The sequence below is a fragment of the Misgurnus anguillicaudatus genome, chromosome 5, assembly GCF_027580225.2.
Source record: "Misgurnus anguillicaudatus chromosome 5, ASM2758022v2, whole genome shotgun sequence".
Taxonomy (NCBI): Eukaryota; Metazoa; Chordata; class Actinopteri; order Cypriniformes; family Cobitidae; genus Misgurnus; species Misgurnus anguillicaudatus.
Window position 1 is genome coordinate 40,479,994 of NC_073341.2, and position 19,698 is coordinate 40,499,691.

At 38.4% G+C, this 19,698-nt stretch overlaps 1 protein-coding gene across 4 annotated transcripts; it reads left to right on the forward strand.

Moving 5' to 3' along the window:
- Positions 1 to 1,881: 1,881 nt before the first annotated feature.
- brpf3b (bromodomain and PHD finger containing, 3b) lies at positions 1,882 to 18,882 on the forward strand. 4 transcript variants are annotated; one of them, XM_055167176.2, is made up of 13 exons: positions 1,882 to 2,341; positions 4,567 to 6,079; positions 6,161 to 6,323; positions 6,437 to 6,568; positions 9,632 to 9,760; positions 12,236 to 12,548; positions 12,713 to 12,994; positions 13,447 to 14,004; positions 15,523 to 15,601; positions 15,692 to 15,786; positions 17,126 to 17,214; positions 17,406 to 17,560; positions 17,685 to 18,882. In XM_055167176.2, the coding sequence occupies exons 2-13, from the start codon at positions 4,602 to 4,604 to the stop codon at positions 17,866 to 17,868; spliced, it is 3,657 nt and encodes a 1,218-aa protein (XP_055023151.1). In that variant the 5' UTR covers positions 1,882 to 2,341; positions 4,567 to 4,601; the 3' UTR covers positions 17,869 to 18,882. The 4 variants fall into 4 exon arrangements, with proteins under 4 accessions (XP_055023151.1, XP_055023154.1, XP_055023153.1 ...); XM_055167179.2 differs by having other exon boundaries at positions 12,713 to 12,955; XM_055167178.2 differs by having other exon boundaries at positions 1,883 to 2,341; positions 6,161 to 6,317.
- Positions 18,883 to 19,698: the final 816 nt, after the last annotated feature.

Consider the following 19,698-nt stretch of genomic DNA (forward strand, 5'->3'; position numbering starts at 1 on the left):
AAAGACTGCACACACCATGTTTTTTGTCACTGGTGTTACCTTACTTCTTTAGCAATCTTAAAGGTGTTTATGAAATATTATTTTTACTTTTTTTATTTCAGCTTTAAAGCTTAATTCTAAGGTGAAGCAGAATTCAATGAATTTAAAATTATCATCATGTCACATGTGAAAGATTTTATTAAATGTGTAAGAAAAAAACACAGAAACATCAGTGACACAACAAATCACCAGTAAGGAAGGTAACACCTATGACAATTTTCATGAAAACTGCATTTTACAAAATTGCTGCTGCAAAGTATTAAACCACACGTTGTCAATCATTTTATACTCACTAAATTAAGTAGTTTAATCCATTTGTATTCTAGTTTTTTGCAATTCCCAAACAATAAAGGAGGTCATACCAGTGACTTAAACTAAAAGCTTCATATGAAATCATGAGATAAATGAAAATATTTCTGATAACTGAAAAGAGACAGTGGACTTATCATGGGCTTCTCTTCATAGATCTTCAGGAAAGTGAAAGAAGGAAGTCAAGTGATGTCATCAGTGTGATTTTGATTTAAAAATAAGAGCTTTTTGTTAAACTGTAACACCAGTGACACAACTCCGGGGGACCACAACTTGCATTATATATTTTATAATATTTATTTAGCATTTTGTTTTTTAATGTAATTTACATCATATATTTGATAGTTATGGACACATTATTGTATTTTAAATGGAATGGAACACCGTTTTTGATCTCAAAATAAAGCATTTCTCCTGTACACAGCTGTGGGGACGAGCACTTCTGTGGTGCTAGGAATTCTAATTAGTTAATACAAATCAAATATTGCTACATTGATGGCTCAAGAAGCTGTACTTGTTCAGATAACATATTATTTCATTTTAAAATATAAAAAAAACTGTAACTCTGAAAGTGTTTTTCAAGTGTAATGTTTCTGTAAAGGCTAGGGACAGAAAAATTGACATTTCTGTAGAATGACCCCCACCTGCCATTGTACAAGTTTAAGATATACCAAAACAAGAATTTGTATTTATTATCAAAAATACTGAAAACTAAATACAGTTTCTATAATAAAGTGAAATAATTCCCCCGGACACAAAAATTAGCATGTTGTGTCACTGACTGACCCATAGACAGACTGACAGAGGTATAAACTCTTGACTAAACAATATTGTGACTTAGTTCTCTAGTGATTCGAAAACACTCAATGCTTAAGTAGCTAATCGAGTCTTGTTTAGCCACTTTGAAAGGTGTGACAGGATGTTGTTCATGGATGAAATGTAAATGAATTCATTGATTGGCCACAACAAATGGCACATTTGGGTTTTATTAGCACAATGGTGTGAGATGTAGAAGCCTGTTTTTTTGGCTTCTGAATTACCTCCATTGTTACAAACTTTATGCTGGATTTTAACTGATATGTTATAACTTAAGTGCTTCTCTCATTTCCATGTTGTTTCAAGTATGTAAGCAAGTGTTCTCGATTGGGGGGACCAAGAAGTAATAATTCAAGAATGCATCATTTAAAACACGTTAGTTGATCACAATCTAAACATGTCTGGTAGGTCTTACTATTTTTATTATCTTCTGTTTTTATTAACTATGCATATAGTTTGTGTGTGTGTTGTAAAGTTGTAAAATGTTACTTTCTCTGATGCAAACTGTTAGTCTGTTTGCACCTTTATTCTTTGTTGACTCAAATACTCAAGTTTGGTTTATCCTGTAATATCCTCCTCTTTGATCTCTGGCCAAATGCTTTTGCTGCATCTCTGCAACCAATCGAGCTGCATGCATTACTGCTGACAGGTCGTGATGAACTCGAGCTATAGCATGAGCTGTGTGTGTGGGAAGCACATGTACATACTCAAGTATCACACATACACACACTATAGTAATGTAAATAAACACCATTGTTATGTATTATTAAATTAGCCGTAAAGCTGACACAGTCAATGGCCTGCTTTTGTTAAGGGGCGTGTTCTTACTATCTCGACCGAAAGCTCAGCTCTGTCTCTGTAGCTGGCGAGCTGCTAACTTAACTATCTACCCAGGCGGCGACGGTCGGTCCTAGTAGCAATACGAGGTTGAAAATAGCCAGCTAGCTCCGTCAAAAACCAATCTAATCTAACTAGCACTTGATCAGAAGTTAGGGTGCGGTACACGCATCCAAATTGATGAGTACGCAAAATATATCTGCATGAAGGAAACTATGGAAGACTGAGAGAAAGAGGACATTTTATCGGCGATTTTTTTGCCGGTTCTTCGGCCAAGCCGCCAGCGCGAAAGACTCTGCTTCTCTAAGGACGGTTTGCGAGGTTTCGGCTGGAACACAAGGTAATCTATCGGCTTTATCGAGTTGTTTTGGGGGTGTCTGTAACGAATTGAGTGGTGTACCAATGTCAACCGTCGCTTAGCTAAACCAGCTAGCGCACACCGGCTTGTTCGTTACCATACGCGGCGTTGTCGTGCTGGTTACGCGGGCATACGCGGCTAGCTAGCCCGACAGCTTTAGCCTTCACGGCATTATCGTCTAGGCTTTCGTTGATTTATTAAATGTATTCGTGTGCTTGCTGTCTCTGGTGAGCGTTTATTTGATTTGAAGTGATAAGCGTGTTGTCATCGTTTATTTTAAGTGAAATTGGGGTTTCGGGAAAAGGTAAACTTGGCGGAATCTGAAGTTCTTCTGCTTTGTAAATATGGCTGACGTTTCGTTCTAGAATCGAGCAGGCGCAACCTAACATGTAGCCTGTTGAGAGGTTTGTCCTCATCGCTGATTGGCTACAGCGAAAGTGTGGACGGCTGTGGTTGGCTAGTCAAGTACGTGGGGGTTGATAAACTTTGCAGCCTCTGGCGGTCGTCTCAATTCAGTGATAAATTCCTCAAAAGTTCGCTTTAAGTTTTTTAATATGTTAGCAGGGAAAGTTAATACGAACGCGTTACGGCTGTGTGAATCGGTATTAGTCTTTATAAATGGTTTTAGTGTTGACGGAAAGAGAACAAAGTGTTGGAGGCCTTGAATCTAAAGTCCCGCCCATTGGACAGCGAAATAAAAACACTCTTTAGTTGGCAACCCGCCTGAAAAGTTAAGTCTCACAATGAATTTATGTAATCAAATGTAGTTTACTAAACTAGTAATGAATAAATGTTCGTGTCTACCACTTATATATTAATTTCTTTAAGTATATTTATCGTTTGATAATCATCCGAACAAGTTGTTGACTTTAGTGGAGTCTCTTCTGTTAAGAATTAAATTAATTAATTTATTCCTGTTGGTAAAATTGGACATTTCGTTTGCTTTATTTGTAATATAGTTTGTTCTACAAAAATAGTTACTTTGGGGTGTATTATGGACATATTAAAGGATCATAAAGGTAAAACTTCGCACATTTGGTTTACTTAACGACGACTGTAAACATTTTCTGACAGGAAAAAATTACATGTTTTTTTAATAACAAACCCGAAATGAGTTTAACACTTAAACATTCAGCCAACAACCTGTCATGATGTGGGGTTAACCACTTCCGGAAACAATAGCGCGCTCACGGTATTTAAAAAGCACGTGACTCGGTCGATTATGGCTAATGTGCAGACTTCTCAAGGTTGACTGCTTTCAGAATGGAAGAAAATAGGGTCTATGTATTAATGAATAAAAAAAGATTGTCAATCTGTTGCAAAATGTGTTGTTATTGTTAGGGCTGTCAATCCATTAAAATATTTAATCTAGATTAATCGCATGATTGTCATGAGTTAACTCATGATTAATCACAACTTAATCACACATTTGTATCTGTTCCATATTTACCTTCATTTAACACTTTTAGTAGTATAAACAAACATCCGACAAATACGGATGCTTTATGAAAATGTATGTTTATTACTAGTGAAAGAATCAGCAAAAATAATACAAAAAACAGATTTGTGAAAGTACAAAAACAAAATCACCACCTCCATACCTTAAAATCACTGGTAAAACTAATAGATTTAGAACACACAAACAAGAAGTCAAAAACAATATCTATAGGAAAAATATATGTGCACTTTTCTTTTATTATTTGATTGACATTGACCACATTTACATGCACCCTCCCCTGAATTTTGGGAATATTGCGATTATACTTTACCTTATATAAACACAATACTTCAGTAAAAATGAATGCGCTCATAACCGCAGCACAATCGTATCAAAACGGGTAGCGTACGCCATTTTGAAATGCAGCATGCGGACATAAACAGTTTAAGCGCATTTATACAGCACTAAATATAGCTTGCGTGTGTTTTTGGCATGCACCTTAAGCGCAAATTCATTTTAAACTTGAAATTAGGACGTTGCAGTCTGCCTTAATCCAGAAACGGCTCAAATAACATGAGAGCAGCGTATAAAACCATTACAGGCACTGTCATAATATTTCTGTCTTCATTACGCTTAATCACACGTTAACAAAATTAGTGTTGTCATAATGAATTTACGTTAATGTGTTATTACAGCCCTAGTTATTATAATGTAAATCAGATCTTATTAGGAAATCTTATTTTGCTTCTTTTCTCATTGTGTTATTCAGGTCAATTTACGTGGGGCTGCGTGGTGTGGGCGCCCATGAGAAAACCACGACGGAGAGGAGGCCTGTCTGGGGCCTTGGACGACCGACAAAGCGATGCCACCGGCAGTGGGGAACCAGAGGGGGTGTCACAGCCGCGGTCACCCTCTCCCTATCGCCGCAAGGTTTCACCCTCCAGGGAAACCCTGACGTATGCCCAGGCACAAAAGATTGTGGAAGTGGACCTGGATGGAAGGCTGCATAGGATCAGCATCTTCGACCCTTTGTCGGTCATCACCGAAGATGAAATGACAGCTCAGGACATTGCAGAGTGCAACAGCAACAAAGAAAACAGCGAACAGGCCTCAGCGACTACTATCATCGTCTCGCCACGCAGAACACCTGCCCATAGAGGAAAAAAGAAGGATGCCAAGCAGCAAAACCACTCTCACGGACAATCTCAGACACAGTCGAACAGCCACAATGGCTCCCTACCCAAGCCCACCTTCAGATTACTGGAGTCTTACGAACCAACGGAGACTCCATCTCGCCCCACGGCTTACTACCGCTTTATTGAGAAGTCTGGAGAGGAGTTAGATGCGGATGCCGAGTACGACATGGACGAGGAAGACACGGCGTGGTTGGAGCTGGTGAACGAAAGGCGAGATTCCGAAGGCCAGACGGAAGTTTCGCCGGACACTTTTGAGCTTCTGATAGACCGTCTGGAAAAGGAGTCCTTCCTGGAGTCGCGAAGCCAGGCGCCCTCGCAAAGCGAAATAGACGAAGATGCTTTCTGCTGTGTGTGTCTCGACGATGAGTGTCTTAACAGTAACGTTATCCTCTTTTGTGATATTTGTAACCTGGCTGTGCACCAGGAGTGTTACGGAGTTCCTTATATTCCAGAGGGTCAGTGGCTCTGCCGCTGTTGCCTGCAATCGCCCTCCCACCCCGTAGACTGCGTGCTGTGCCCTAATCAGGGCGGTGCTTTCAAACAAACGAGCGACGGGCGGTGGGCACACGTAGTCTGTGCTATTTGGATCCCAGAGGTGTGTTTCGCCAACACTGTCTTCCTTGAGCCCGTTGAGGGTGTGGACAACATCCCACCTGCGAGGTGGAAGCTTACGTGTTACCTGTGCAAACAGAAAGGTCGCGGGGCGTCCATCCAATGTCACAAGGCCAACTGCTACACGGCTTTTCACGTCACGTGCGCGCAGAGAGCGGGACTCTTTATGAAAATCGAACCGGTTCGAGAGACCACCGTGAATGGGACTACGTTTTCGGTGAAGAAGACGGCGTTTTGCGAGGCGCACTCGCCGCCTGTGAAGGAGGGGTCTGATGATGAAGATGGCGGAGGGAGGGTTTTGGGATGCAGAGCTAACAGGGGCCGCAGTGCCTATACTCAGACGCCACAGCTGAAAAAGTGTAAAAACAGTAAACTGGATTCCAAACGGCAGCAGAAAAAGAAAGGAACAAAAGACGAGGCGTCCAAAAAACCCGCAACACCTTTGGTCACTGTCCCAGAAATACCTGCTCACAGGTACGAGCATCACGGTGAACTATTCCTTTACATAATTTAGGAAAGCTTTTTGTTTACATGCTCTGTTTGTGTTATTTACAGGTTAAACAAAATTTCAAAAGACGTTATCATACAGAAGAAGAATCAGTTCATGCAGAGACTGCACAACTATTGGTTACTTAAGCGTCAATCACGCAACGGAGTGCCTCTCATTCGCCGTTTACATTCACATTTACAGGGCCAGAGGAGTGCAGAGCAGGTTATTGTTCGTGAAAATCAAATACTTTTTATTTATTTCTTAATGTATACACTCACACCTAACCTTGGATAATCTTGGATATTATGTGTAGTAGTGGTAAACTGTGTATCTCTGTGTAGGCGGAGCCAGATGAAAAATTGAACGCTGTGAGAGAAGAGCTGAAATACTGGCAGAAGCTTCGTCATGACCTGGAGAGAGCTCGACTCTTGATAGAGCTCATCCGCAAGAGAGAGAAACTGAAGAGAGAGCAGGTACCGTATGATAATGTTTGCAGAGTTCCCACAGGTCCTTGAGATCCTTAAGTTTGTGAATCTGGGGAAAATTCAAGGCCCTGGGAAGTTTTTGAAAATACACATACACAGATACAGGTCGTTGAAAGTGCTTGAATCTATTTTATGCAAGAAGTTTTCTGGAAAAAAATCCATATTATTCCCTGTGTAGTGTAGGATAATATCAAAAATTCTAGACTTTAAGCACACGTGCTAAACTGTTGGCTTTAAATGCTTATATCTTCTGTATGTGGATGTTGATTCATACCAAAATGCTTTTTTGCATAGTTGTGTTTGACACATGAAAACGTCTCGGGTTACGTATGTAACTGTTGTTCCATTAGAAGGAAACGAGACGCTGCGTCTCCCTTGTCATACTTCCTGCGTCCCTGTAACGCCGTCCTTGGCAATATTTTGGATAGCGATATACTTCCTGGCTCCCGCATCACCCTTTCTTTGTTGTTAAGCCTCACCATTGGTTGAATTTGATATACACATTCAGACGCACTTACCCCTGGGGGCGTCCCCAAAGTGTCACCACAGTGACGCTGCGCGAGTTCCCTCGAAAGGGAATTGGTAAAAATGTATCTTAAAAGGTAACACGATGTAACCTTGCTGTCACTTGAAATATGTCCCCACATTTAGTCCTTGAATTTGAGGGTATTGGACCTGGAAAGTCCTTGAAAGGTCCTTGAATTTGAAGTTAACTAAGGTGTGGGAACCCTGTGTTTGTCATGAATGTTGTGTGTTCTTGCATGACAATCGATGGATGTGCTTGAAAGAATGAATGATAAACTTTACTCGAGTTAAAAACTAACTATTTGTGTCATTAATAATGCAAGAATATACACTCACTGAGTTTCGCCCTGTGATTTATTTTGGTGGGCACAATGTGACGTCTAAGCATGAGATTAGTTAAAGCAACTCAGAAAGCCTTTTTTGTTATTAACATGTCACGCGCGACAGACCGTACTTTAAGACTTGACCTTATGTCTTGAATATTGACTCAACACTTAAATGTTAAGACCTGAGACTTTACAACTCAATAAAACAGTTTGATGAGCACTTTCATGTGTTGGTGTGTTGCCAGTTGAAGCAGAAACTCAGGCCAGGACAAATTAGAGAGACTTTGTTTTTTTAGGTAGGTTATGTTACAGCCGGGCAAAACAACACAACATGATTTCTACATTGGAGGTGCTTTTTGTATTATTTAAAACTGTCACCCAGTCCGTATACGGGACGCATACGTTTACTTCAATATTTTGAATGTAATTTTTATTGAATCATGACTATGTTTTATAAAATAAATTATGTGTGGAGAGTAAGTGATTTATTTATGAGAGGAGTGTGCCTCAAAACATTGATAATCCTGCTAAATGTCACGGTCCTGCCAGCGGGACGCCTACATTTACTTCAGTGTTTTGCATGTAAATTCTTATCTAACCATGACAAACTACATATCCTTGCTCAGAGTGTAGTCTTCATTTTTCATCATCATTTTGGTAAAAGATTGACATAGTGAGAGTTGTTTTCCAAAATGGAAACAGGCGGGCCCACGTTTATTTTACTTATTACACTAAAATTCTATTCTAAACCAAAAAAATCTTGACAAACTATATATCACTGGAAACCTCTCAGAATGTAGTTTTCATATTTCAAAGTAATCTCATAATAGAAATTATGTAGTGAATTTTTGGTTACATGACACCCCCCCCCATAGGAATGCATATTTATTATTATATATTCATAGCACTATATCCTATTATAAATCTACAAAAATGTTGACAAACGATGTCATTGGAAAGCTCTAAGAATTTAACTATTTCATATTTTACTTTTTCTAAATTTAAAGTAGGGCTACATAACAACTAATCACAACTAATCGTTTGCAGAATAAAATGTTTTGTTTACAATATATATGTTTGTTTATTGTGTATAATAATTATGTATATATAAGTACGCACACATGCATGTATATGTATATATTTACATGTTAATTTACATTTACAAAGAAATATTTACATGTGTATATACTTTTTAATATTTATATCTAATTTGTATGATATATACATATGAATACTTAATATATACACATTTTATTCTTAAAATTATACATGCATATGTGTGTATTTATATATACCTAATTATTATACACAATACACACACTTATATGATGTAAACAAAAACTTTTATTCTGCAAAAGATTAGTTGCGATTAATTGTTATGCAGTCGTAATTTAAAGGTGCTTATTACACGGCCCTCTGGAATGCTTGATTCTGATTGGTCAGTTGAGACATTTGCAGGTTCGTTCTTTTCGAATAATAACCGCTCCAAAATAATAACGCATAGCCGGACTACTTGCACGAGTAAAATCGCTCCGCGCCAATAAAGATTACTGTTTGTTTGGCGCCATCTTGTGACAAACACTATGGACAACCACGACAAGACACAGACAGCTTACTGAGACTGAACTTGACAAAATAGAGCATGACAGCTACGAAGCCAACACACAAAAAATACAGAATGGGCATTAAAACTTCTCAAAGACTGGCTAAAACAGAAAAAAATGGAGACAGACAAGTATGAAGCAGAGCATCTTAATAAGGTATTACGATCATTTTATGCATCTGTGCAAAGTTTCGCGGAAGGATAAAAATGTTAATTTAAAACAAATATGCCAATAAAATGTTTCAAATTCATATTCATGTCCAGTTTTTTTTCTTATGTGGCAAGTAGCCGCGTAATAAGCGGGATAATGTAGAGGCAGCCGGTAGTTATTGGGAAATAAGCCCCTTCAGTGTGATACAAGACCCTCCGCTTCGCGTCGGGTCCTGATCACACTGTCGGGGCTTATTTCCCAATAACTACCGGCTGCCTCTACATTATCCCTTACACATCAACTTTTGGTGGGGGTGACAAGATATTTTCAGCAATTTATATGTCCATGCATAACAAGTTAGTCTTTTTATTTTAAGGAGTGCATTGCATAAATATGCACTATAGACAGTTCCCAGATGTGTTACTATTTGTATTTTTTTTTTTTAGGTGAAGATTCACCAAGCTGCAACCGAGCATCAGTTAATTCCGGTCCTGGTACTGCTACGGTCCACTCTGGACCAGCTTCAGGAGAAAGATACGGCGAAAATATTTGCACAGCCTGTCAACTTGAAAGAGGTGCCTCTATTATTATTTTCGACTGAGAGAATCATTTGTATTTTCTGTAGCTCAATTGGTAAAGCATTGCATTAGCATGATAAAGATTGTGGGTTTGACTCCCAGGGATTACACATGCTGATAAAATGTATACACTGTAATGCACTGCAAGTTACTTTGGATTAAAGTAGGGCTGCAGCTATCGATTCTTTTTGTAATCGATTAATCTAGCACTGAATCGATCGATTAATCGAGTAATCGGATAAAATTTTTGTGTGTGTTTTTAAACAACCAAAACAAATAATGCATAACAAAAATGACGTGGCTGTAAAATGTTCAAGCATTTGGCTTTTATTTCTAAAGAAAAACCCAGAGGTATTGACATTTGGCTCCAAAAAATAAGCCTATTTGTTTCACCCATTTAGTGTTTATAAGTGCCAGTGCCAACAATTAAGCACTTTAATTTATTAATATGCACAACAGGTTTCATGCTGTAATCTAGCCCTGACATCAAAGTAAATATCTGTTTTATGTACATTTCTACACCTGCAGCATAACAAATAATAAATAATTTCTGGGGTGAGCCTATTTGTTATGGTAACAACCTGTGTGTGTTCGCGCACGTGACACCTGTGTTTGTGTGTGCACGTGCTGTGCGTGAGTTAGAGTGACACCCCAGTCAGACGTTCAGTTGCTTCATTCCATTTTGGTACTGCAGAAATACATACATTCCTTTTCAATAGAATGCTGCATTTGGTTTGCATCACTTGCATTGCGGTGCATTTTAGGTTAAGAATCCGTTCAAAAAATCACAACACATCTGTATACAGTGAATGCATGCTGAAATTATTGTTGCGTGGTTACATAAAAGTTTAAGCATTATGTGATGCATTGCGCGATCGGTCTGACTCGCGTGAGAGAGACGAGGGTGCGTGCATGCGTTTGAAGGGGTTCTTTTTTTTAAGCTATACTCTCTTGCAATTGAACGTGAATACGTTTACTACTTAAAAACATCAAAGCTAAACATCATATCTAGTCAAACCGCATAACGACATCGCTACAAATACAGTATGGGATTAAAATCAGCGAAAGCTAGGTTACCTTGTTTCATCGACGCTTGGTGTAACAGCGGTTGATGTTTTCGGTTCAGATGCTGAATGTAATGATAATGTAATGATCCCAAACTTTAGACAGTCTCTCTCTGCCGTTTATGGACTTATTCGCTCCGTCATCGCGCCAACTAAATTCTAAATGTATCAAGCGCTATGATGTGCTTCCTGAACATTGAACAAAGGTCCGGGTGAATCAGATCTCGGCGGGTGTAGTGCGCTTCATAGGAATTTAACGAGGCTTTGAGGCAGAATTTTTGCCTCGAGGAATTTTTTTAATCGAGTTAATCGAGTAACTTGATGAATCGTTTCAGCCCTAGATTAAAGCAACTGTTAAATGCATAAATGTAAATATCTATTTGTCATTATGAAGTTTGTTGATATCCTCTGTCAGTTATGATGTTAGGGCTGCATAGCGATTAATCGCGACTAATCGTTTGCAGAATAAAAGTTTTTGTTTACATCATATTACATCTGTGTGAACTGTGTATAATAATTTTGTATATACAAGTACACACATGCATGTATACGTTTAAGAACTATTTACATGTCTATATACATTTTTATATTTACATATAATTTACAATATATATAAATATGAATACCTAATATATAAACATATTTTTTTCTTAAAATTATACATGCATGTGTGTGTTTATTTTTACATAATTATTATACACAAGAAACACAAATATATGATGCAAACAAAAACCTTTATTCTGCAAAGGATTTGTTGCGATTAATCGCTATGCAGCCCTAATCGCGACTAATTGTTTGCAAAATAAAAGTTTTTGTTTACATCATATATTTATCTGTACTGTGTATAAGAATTGTGTATATATAAATACACAAACGTGCATGTATACTTTTAAGAAAAAAATCTATATATTTAGTATACATACACATACAAACACACACACATATATATGTGTGTGTGTGTGTGTGTGTGTGTGTGTGTGTGTGTGTGTGTGTGTGTGTGTGTGTGTGTGTGTGTGTGTGTGTGTGTGTGTGTGTGTGTATGTGTGTGTATGTGTGTGTGTGTGTGTGTATGTGTGTGTATGTGTGTGTATGTGTGTGTATGTATGTATATATAACATGCATGTTTGTGTATTTATATATACATAATTAGTATACACCAAACACACATGATGTAAAAGAAACGTTTATTCTGCAAACGATTAGTCGCTATGAATCGTTTTGCAGCCCTAAATGATTTATGTGTAAATGTAGAATTAGATATAATGCAATGAGCCACAAAGCTGTGCACAGTGATTTTTCCAAATTTAGAGTTTGTTTTGACAGTGTATGTAAACTTGACAAATTTTAATATGAAGATGCATTCATTGCCGTTAATCATATAATTCAAATTGTGTTATTGGCTTCTCAGGTCCCTGATTACCTGGAGTTTGTCTCACACCCTATGGACTTCTCCACCATGAGAACCAAACTGGAGGCTCACAAATATAAATCGGTTACCGACCTGGAGGCTGATTTCAACCTTATGATCTCTAACTGCCTGCTTTACAATGCTAAAGACACTGTGTTTTACCAAGCTGCAATACGACTGAGGGACTTAGGGGGCGCCATCCTGAGGCACGCTCAGAGACAAGCCCAAAACACAGGCTTTGATCTGGACACGGGCATGCACCTACCAGAATCACCACACAAAAATGACTACTACCGCTGCACTTTGGAGGATGGTGAGTACTTTACATGAAATCTGATGAAATAATGGATATCATTCTGTTGGTGCAAATAAACCTAATTGAAGTAACATGACATGACAGCATTTTTCTATAAAGCAAACAGGATACAGTTTACTCTTCTTCTGTGTACTGATGGTTTGGTGTTGTTATTTGTTTAGTGGACACGCTGCTAGATCCTGATAATCGATTGCACATGAGGGCTGAAGACCAGCTAAGGGAGCTGCTAGATAAATTGGACGTGGTGACCTCCATGCGCACGAGCGGAGCACGCACACGCCGCATCCGCCTGCTGCGGAGGGAAATCAACAGTGTTCGCTATAGGCAGCGCTCAAGGAACTCGCACATGCTCAATGGAGACCTTAAAGAGGAAGATGATGAAGATGAAGACAAAGAGATGGATGGTGAGCAGCATAACATGTCAACATCGTCATTAGACAAGGGTGAGGCATGGAAATGTTTAAATATATTCCATTTATATGTAGAGGAATTTCTTTAAAGCTGGAAACTTTTCATGGGAATATATGGGAATATATGGGAATTTAAAAAAATTGACTATACTGTTTACTGGCCGAGCATCTCTCAGGCTGACCCCGGGCCATCAGGCAGTACTTTATGTTGAGCCTTGAATATTAACCTACTTAGAAATGAGAGAGCATTTAACATTTTGTTTAAGGAGCCAGCAATACATGTAGTCTATTATCTAGGATTATAGTTAACTGTGGACAGATTGTGGGTCACATTAAAGAGTAAACATACAGTATAAAAAACACTGAAGAAAGGATGAAAAGACTTTTGAGAGTGTGAAAATGCATTACGTCATTCACGTCTGCATTCGACTTGTGGCAAGTGTTCACATACACAATAAAATTTCCCTTGTTTTTTTCTCATCTAGATGACCTTAAATCAACCCCCCCACCCACACTGGAGCCCACAGGCTTGGCGTTGTCTCCTCCCCCAGGAGACACACCCCAGGACCCTCCCACCCTCCGACCCATGACATCTGACCCCAGGACGTCTCCGTGCCCACCCAAGCGCCTCAAACTCAACAGCGAGAGCCAAGAGGCAGATACAGACCCCGCCTCCGTCAACAGCTGCACCAAATCTGAAGATCGTCCGCCTGCTAGTGAGAACAAACTTATCAACGGCCTGTCCTCCACCGACTCACCGACCCGTCCCACGTCAGGAGTCGGGCGACGGACGTCTGTGCTCTTCAAAAAAGCAAAAAATGGAGCAAAGCTCCAACGCGAAAGAGACAATCAAACGCAGAACGGAAACAAAGAAGAGGCGATCAAAACTGAGCCGGTCACTGTACGCACACCCAACAAAACCGAAACTACAGCCCAGCCAAAACCTCCGACACCTCCGCCCATATCAACCCCAGCCAAACAGAGAGCGAGAAGCAGAAGCCGTAGCCCAGAGAAAACTCCTCCTCGCCTTACTATTGAGCCAGGTAAAAATAAAAAACAACACTTCTGTTGCATGCACTAGTAATCATCTGTGTTAGTACTGTTCTGATGTCAGGTTTTTATACAATTAACTCTTGGTAAACAGTCAATCCTTATAGTAGTTTTTCTTCTAAACTCCATTTAAAATGTCAATTATAATTCTTGCACCAAACCATGGTCGTTTACGTGACCGCTCATTTGGATTTAAAAGGCTGTTTATGCTTCTGTGGAGAAATTATGTGAAAGTATGCACACATTAAACACAAGCTGGATACAGATGGGCGATACACTGCATTTTATATTTGGAAAAATTAAAGTTAAATGTCTACAAACTAAATTTATGGCTTAATTTTACAAATGCGAAAACGCATCACATAGTAAGGGTGTCACGATCTTGATTTTAAATCGAAATCTATCGAAATTAAGTCACACCCTCGAACTTCGAATTAAAAAATGGGATCGTCACGTCCAGTCGGCTTGCCAAGCGGGGGAAAAAACCCTCAGAGATTTATATTTTATACACGAGGGATGTATTGCTACAACTCCTTGAAATGCATATCATAAACAGGATTACTACCTACTGATCTGACTTTGGACAGAGCGCAGCTCTCTGCACGTGTGCGAGAGTGAGAGAGGCGCAAAGATGCAGCGGGTTATATTATAAACAAAAGGGATAGTTTGCCTCAGCTCGCATGAAACGCATAAAACTGAACAAGTACGTAAGGATTACTACTTTAGTTTATGTTTAGACTTTGGACAGATGCGAGAGCCTGTGCACGTGAGACACTCTCTCTACAAGCTTTTTCGCGTAAAGTGAGGCCCACAAACACCCATGCGACGAAAAGCACGCAATGTGCATGTTAATGTGAAACTATAATAATAATAAATAATAATGGCATAGCATTTTTATCTTTCAAAAAAAAAGGACAAATATATCGAGAATCGAATCGTGACCTTAGAATCGAAAATGTAATCGAATCAAGGATTTTGAGAATTGTGACACCCCTATCACATAGGCACAATTTTTAATGCGTGTACATTTTCTGTCCTTTCCCCCCATTTAATACACTACTACTAAACTAGAAACATGTTATGTTTGGTTAATCTGTTTGCATTTAAAACTACAATCTGTAACTGTTTTGGTTGTTGAGCAAGAAGATAAATTCTTTCTCAATGCTTAAACTAATCATTTATGAATTAAGCTGTTTGGTTGGTTTTTCAATACAGGTAATTCAAGTGGGTAATACAGGTGATACAAGTTATATTTCAAACTGAGAGGAACAAGTTTCATAAACACCAATTCAGCAACTTGAATTTTGGAAATGTGAGCGGTCACATGATATGAGCTCATGGTGGTAACATCATAACAACAACAGCAATTTCTTCTTTTTTTATGACCCATTTTACAGATTACATTTTATAAGCAGTTTATTTGAAATAGAGAGCGCTTTGTTTGCTTTTCCAGCTTAATTTTGTTTTTTTATGCTGAGGAATTTCAGCTTTACGTTTGGTCTGTTTTTCAGCTCTGACAAACGGCTTCAGAAAGCACAGAGACGGCAGTTCTGACTCAGAATACAGCGTGTCGCCGATACTCCGGGAACTGTAAGAAAAAAACATGCATGAGTAAAACCGGTAACCTCAAGCTTACAAGTCACAGATGCCGTTAACTTACACGCTTTCTGTTGCTTTCAGTGCCTCACCACCTAAGAAAAGTCGAGGGAAACCTGCACTGTCCAAAGTCCCTTTCTTAGAGACTGTTAATGGAGATGCTGACTACACTGGGACTGGTAAGGAATAAAAGTCTTTGATTCAAATATTAACCCCTTACCTGCCGCAGCCCTTTTTGAGTGGGGGGGGGGTTGAAAAGGTGATGTACACCTACAAATTAATATAACTTAGAACATTTTTTGCTCTAAAAGCATAATATTGGTCTTGTTTTAAAGAAAATTAAATTTTTCACTGCAGTTTTAGAACATGAAAATAATAATTAAAAATTATAGCAATTACATTTACTTTAATAAATATAACTAATGCAATAAAGTGTATATTGTACACATAAAATTATAAAAATGAAAAATGTTCACCCCAGAAATACATAAAGACACAAGTCTTAAATAGTGTGATCCAAATTAAAAAACAAATCACAAAAAATTGAAGTTTGTCCCAGACATTTAGTGGTTTTACCAACAACGGCCACTAGGTGTCAACATTTTGCTACATACTCTTGTCACAAATTAATAAATTACTGTCACTACATTATTACTATTGCTAAAAGGTTTTGAAATATGAAAACTTTATTCTCAGACATTTCCCATTAATATGTAATTTGCCAACATTTTTGCAGATTTATAATAGGATATATTGTTATGAATATTTAATTAATTTGCATTCCTATGGGGTCAGTGATATGTAACAAATGACTGTTACTATATCATTTCTATCATCAGATGGCCTTGAAATATGAAAACTACACTCTTAAAACTTTCCAACAGTATATAGTATGTCAAGGATTTTAGGTTTAGAATAGGTTTTAGTGTAATAAATATGTAAAATTAAATTGGGCCCACCTGTGGGCCCGTGACATTTTAGAAAATGACTCGCACTACATCATTGTTTTCCCAAAATGGTGATAAAATATGAAGACTACATTCTTAGAGCTCTCAGACATTATATAGTTTGTCATGATTGGATAAAAATTCACATGCAAAACACTGCAGTAAATGTAGGCGTCCTGCTGGCGGGACAGTGACATTTAGTAGGATATAAATGTTTTAAAGCAATACTCTTTTCGTAAATGAAACAATTACTCTTCCTACATAATTTATTTTATAAAACACTGCTGAATATGTTCTCTACAGGCTCAGACCTTCCAATGATATATATTATATATAGTTTGTCGTGATTAGATTAAAAGTCTATGATAATATAAAATTAAACTCAGGTGTCTGCTCACAGGACTGCGCCAGGTAAATACTATAATTACAATGTTGTAATTCATTATAATGTATTTTGTATATTTAATAATGTTGTGCTTTCAAATCCATGATGATCAGATTACACCACATACAAGAATACTGTGTATGTCTGGAGTACAAAAGTTGATCTGATCATTCTTATTTCTTGTAGATGTGCTTTCAAATGGTGACATCTTTGAACCTGAACCTCTGGACCTGGTGTGGGCCAAATGCAGAGGATATCCGTCATACCCTGCTCTGGTGAGAGAGGGCGCTCTGCACTCACGTGTCACATTAGGAGTCATGCATACTTTTCAGAAACACTTGCTCAGACTAACTTGCCTCTTCTCAACCTCAGCAAATTGCTTCTGCTTTTATGTAACTCACTTTCCATGATCCAGTCAGTTGCCATTGATTTTAATCATGCTTTTTTATAATGTTATATTTTGTAGATCATAGATCCAGACATGCCTCAGGAAGGTCTGTTGCATAACGGTGTGCCCATTCCTGTGCCTCCTCTCGATGTGCTGAACTTAGGGGAACAGAGACAGGAGGAGGCCGGCGAGAAACTCTATCTCGTCCTCTTCTTCGACAACAAACGCACCTGGTGAGCACACCTACATTTTTATGAAATGCATGCAGATAAAGTATTCATTACCTTGTAAGAACAAACATGAATAAGAATAAACATGTCTGTGTTGAAGGTTTAATGGCGTCTTTTGTCCGTGCAGGCAGTGGCTTCCACAAGATAAGGTGACTCCTCTGGGCGTGGACGACACAACTGATAAGCTGCGTATGATGGAGGGCAAGAAGACCAGCATCCGGAAGTCCGTGCAAGTGGCTTACCATCGAGCTATGATTCACCGGAGTCGCGTTCGAGGAGAACACGGTTTCGCCAGCTCCAATTTCCTGTAGGACAGAACTCCTCATCTACCATTTACATGGCCGCATGACCTAAAATCTGTTCAACCACCATAGCAGACTTGGTACTAGTTTCCTGAGCAGTTTATCGGTTTAGTTCTAATCTGAATGTTTGGTAGAAGGGTGTTTTATGATTCTGTCCTTTATTATTATTTTTATTTGTTTGAAGCTATGGTTCATATTGGTTTGGGTTTTGGGATGAGTCTAAATCCCCCAGACTCAGAATTTTAGCTTTTGGGTACATTTCATTTTTGCAAAAATCTTCATTTTAAAAGAACGAATGAATAATATTAAGGTTTGAATGAATCACTGCCATGTTCTTACGATAGCTTTTTAAAGTTTTACAAACCACTTCTTGTATATTGTAAAGACACTCGTGTATATAAGTGTTTTTTATCGTATAGTATCTAAATTAATTTTTTCTTTTGTTTATTGTGAAATAAAATGCCTGGAGGTATGATGAAATGAAGAAGGATCTGTACATACATGTAAAGATTTTCAAATGAACTGACTTAGAAAGTGTCTTGCTTATGATATCAGAGAGTGTAAGTATGTTCATTTATATGTACATTACTGGCATACGTTATATGTATGTGTATATGTACCAACCTGCAGTTGTCTATGGTTAAATATATATTCTCATTTTTTGATACAAAAAAAATGTAATTTATTTATGGACCGCAAAGAGTCAAAGGAAATAAATTATATTGGTTGAAGATGGAAATCAAATCTCTTATTTAAGATAAACTATTGAGTAGACTTTTAAGATCTAACTACACATGAGATGTATCATACACTTGCTGTTCAACAGTACAAATCCATTTCACCGTCAAGCACAGAGCCTTGTATTTATTGTAGAAAGACGTCGAGCGTTTGTTCACTGTTTATAAGATGGAACCTCCAAGAAATTTTAAGCTTGTACAAACTGCAGATTTTACCAACCCACCAAATAATCTGTTCAAACAGTATTTTCATTGTGGGAGAAATAAATGTCTTATTGAAACTCTACTGGGACTGCTGTGTTCCTCTTTCAAACTGATTCAGTTTTTATTTCCTTATTTAGTGCCAAGTTTAAGATTAAAAATGGGAGCAGTGACGGCTGGTGCAAATTTTTTTAAACGTTGCCCTAACGTAACGTACCAAACGTTGCCCTAACGTAACGTACCAAACGTTGCCCTAACGTAACGTACCAAACGTTGCCCTAGCGTAACGTACCAAACGTTGCCCTAACGTTACTTGCCAAACTTTGCCCTAACGTAACGCACCAAACGTTGCCCTAACGTATCTTACCAAACATTGGCCTAACCTAACGTTACTTTACAAACGTTTCCCTAACGTATCTTACCAAACGTTGCCCTAACGTATCGTACCAAACGTTGCCCTAACGTATCGTACCAAGCATTGCCCTAACGTTATTTACCAAACGTTGCCGTAACGTTACTTATCAAACGTTGCCGTAACGTTACTTACCAAACATTAACCTAACCTAACGTTACTTAACAAACGTTTCCCTACCGTTTTTTACCAAACGTTGCCCTAACGTAATGCACGAAACGTTTCCCTAACGTATCGTACCAAACATTGCCCTAACGTTTTTTACCAAACGTTGCCCTAATGTAACGCACCAAACGTTGCCCTAACGTATCGTACCAAACATTGCTCTAACGTTTTTTACCAAACGTTGCCCTAACGTAACGTACCAAACGTTGCCCTAACGTATCGTACCAAGCGGTGCCCTAACGTTTTTTACCAAACGTTGCCCTAACGTAATGCACCAAACGTTGCCCTAACGTAATGCACCAAACGTTGCCCTAACGTATCGTA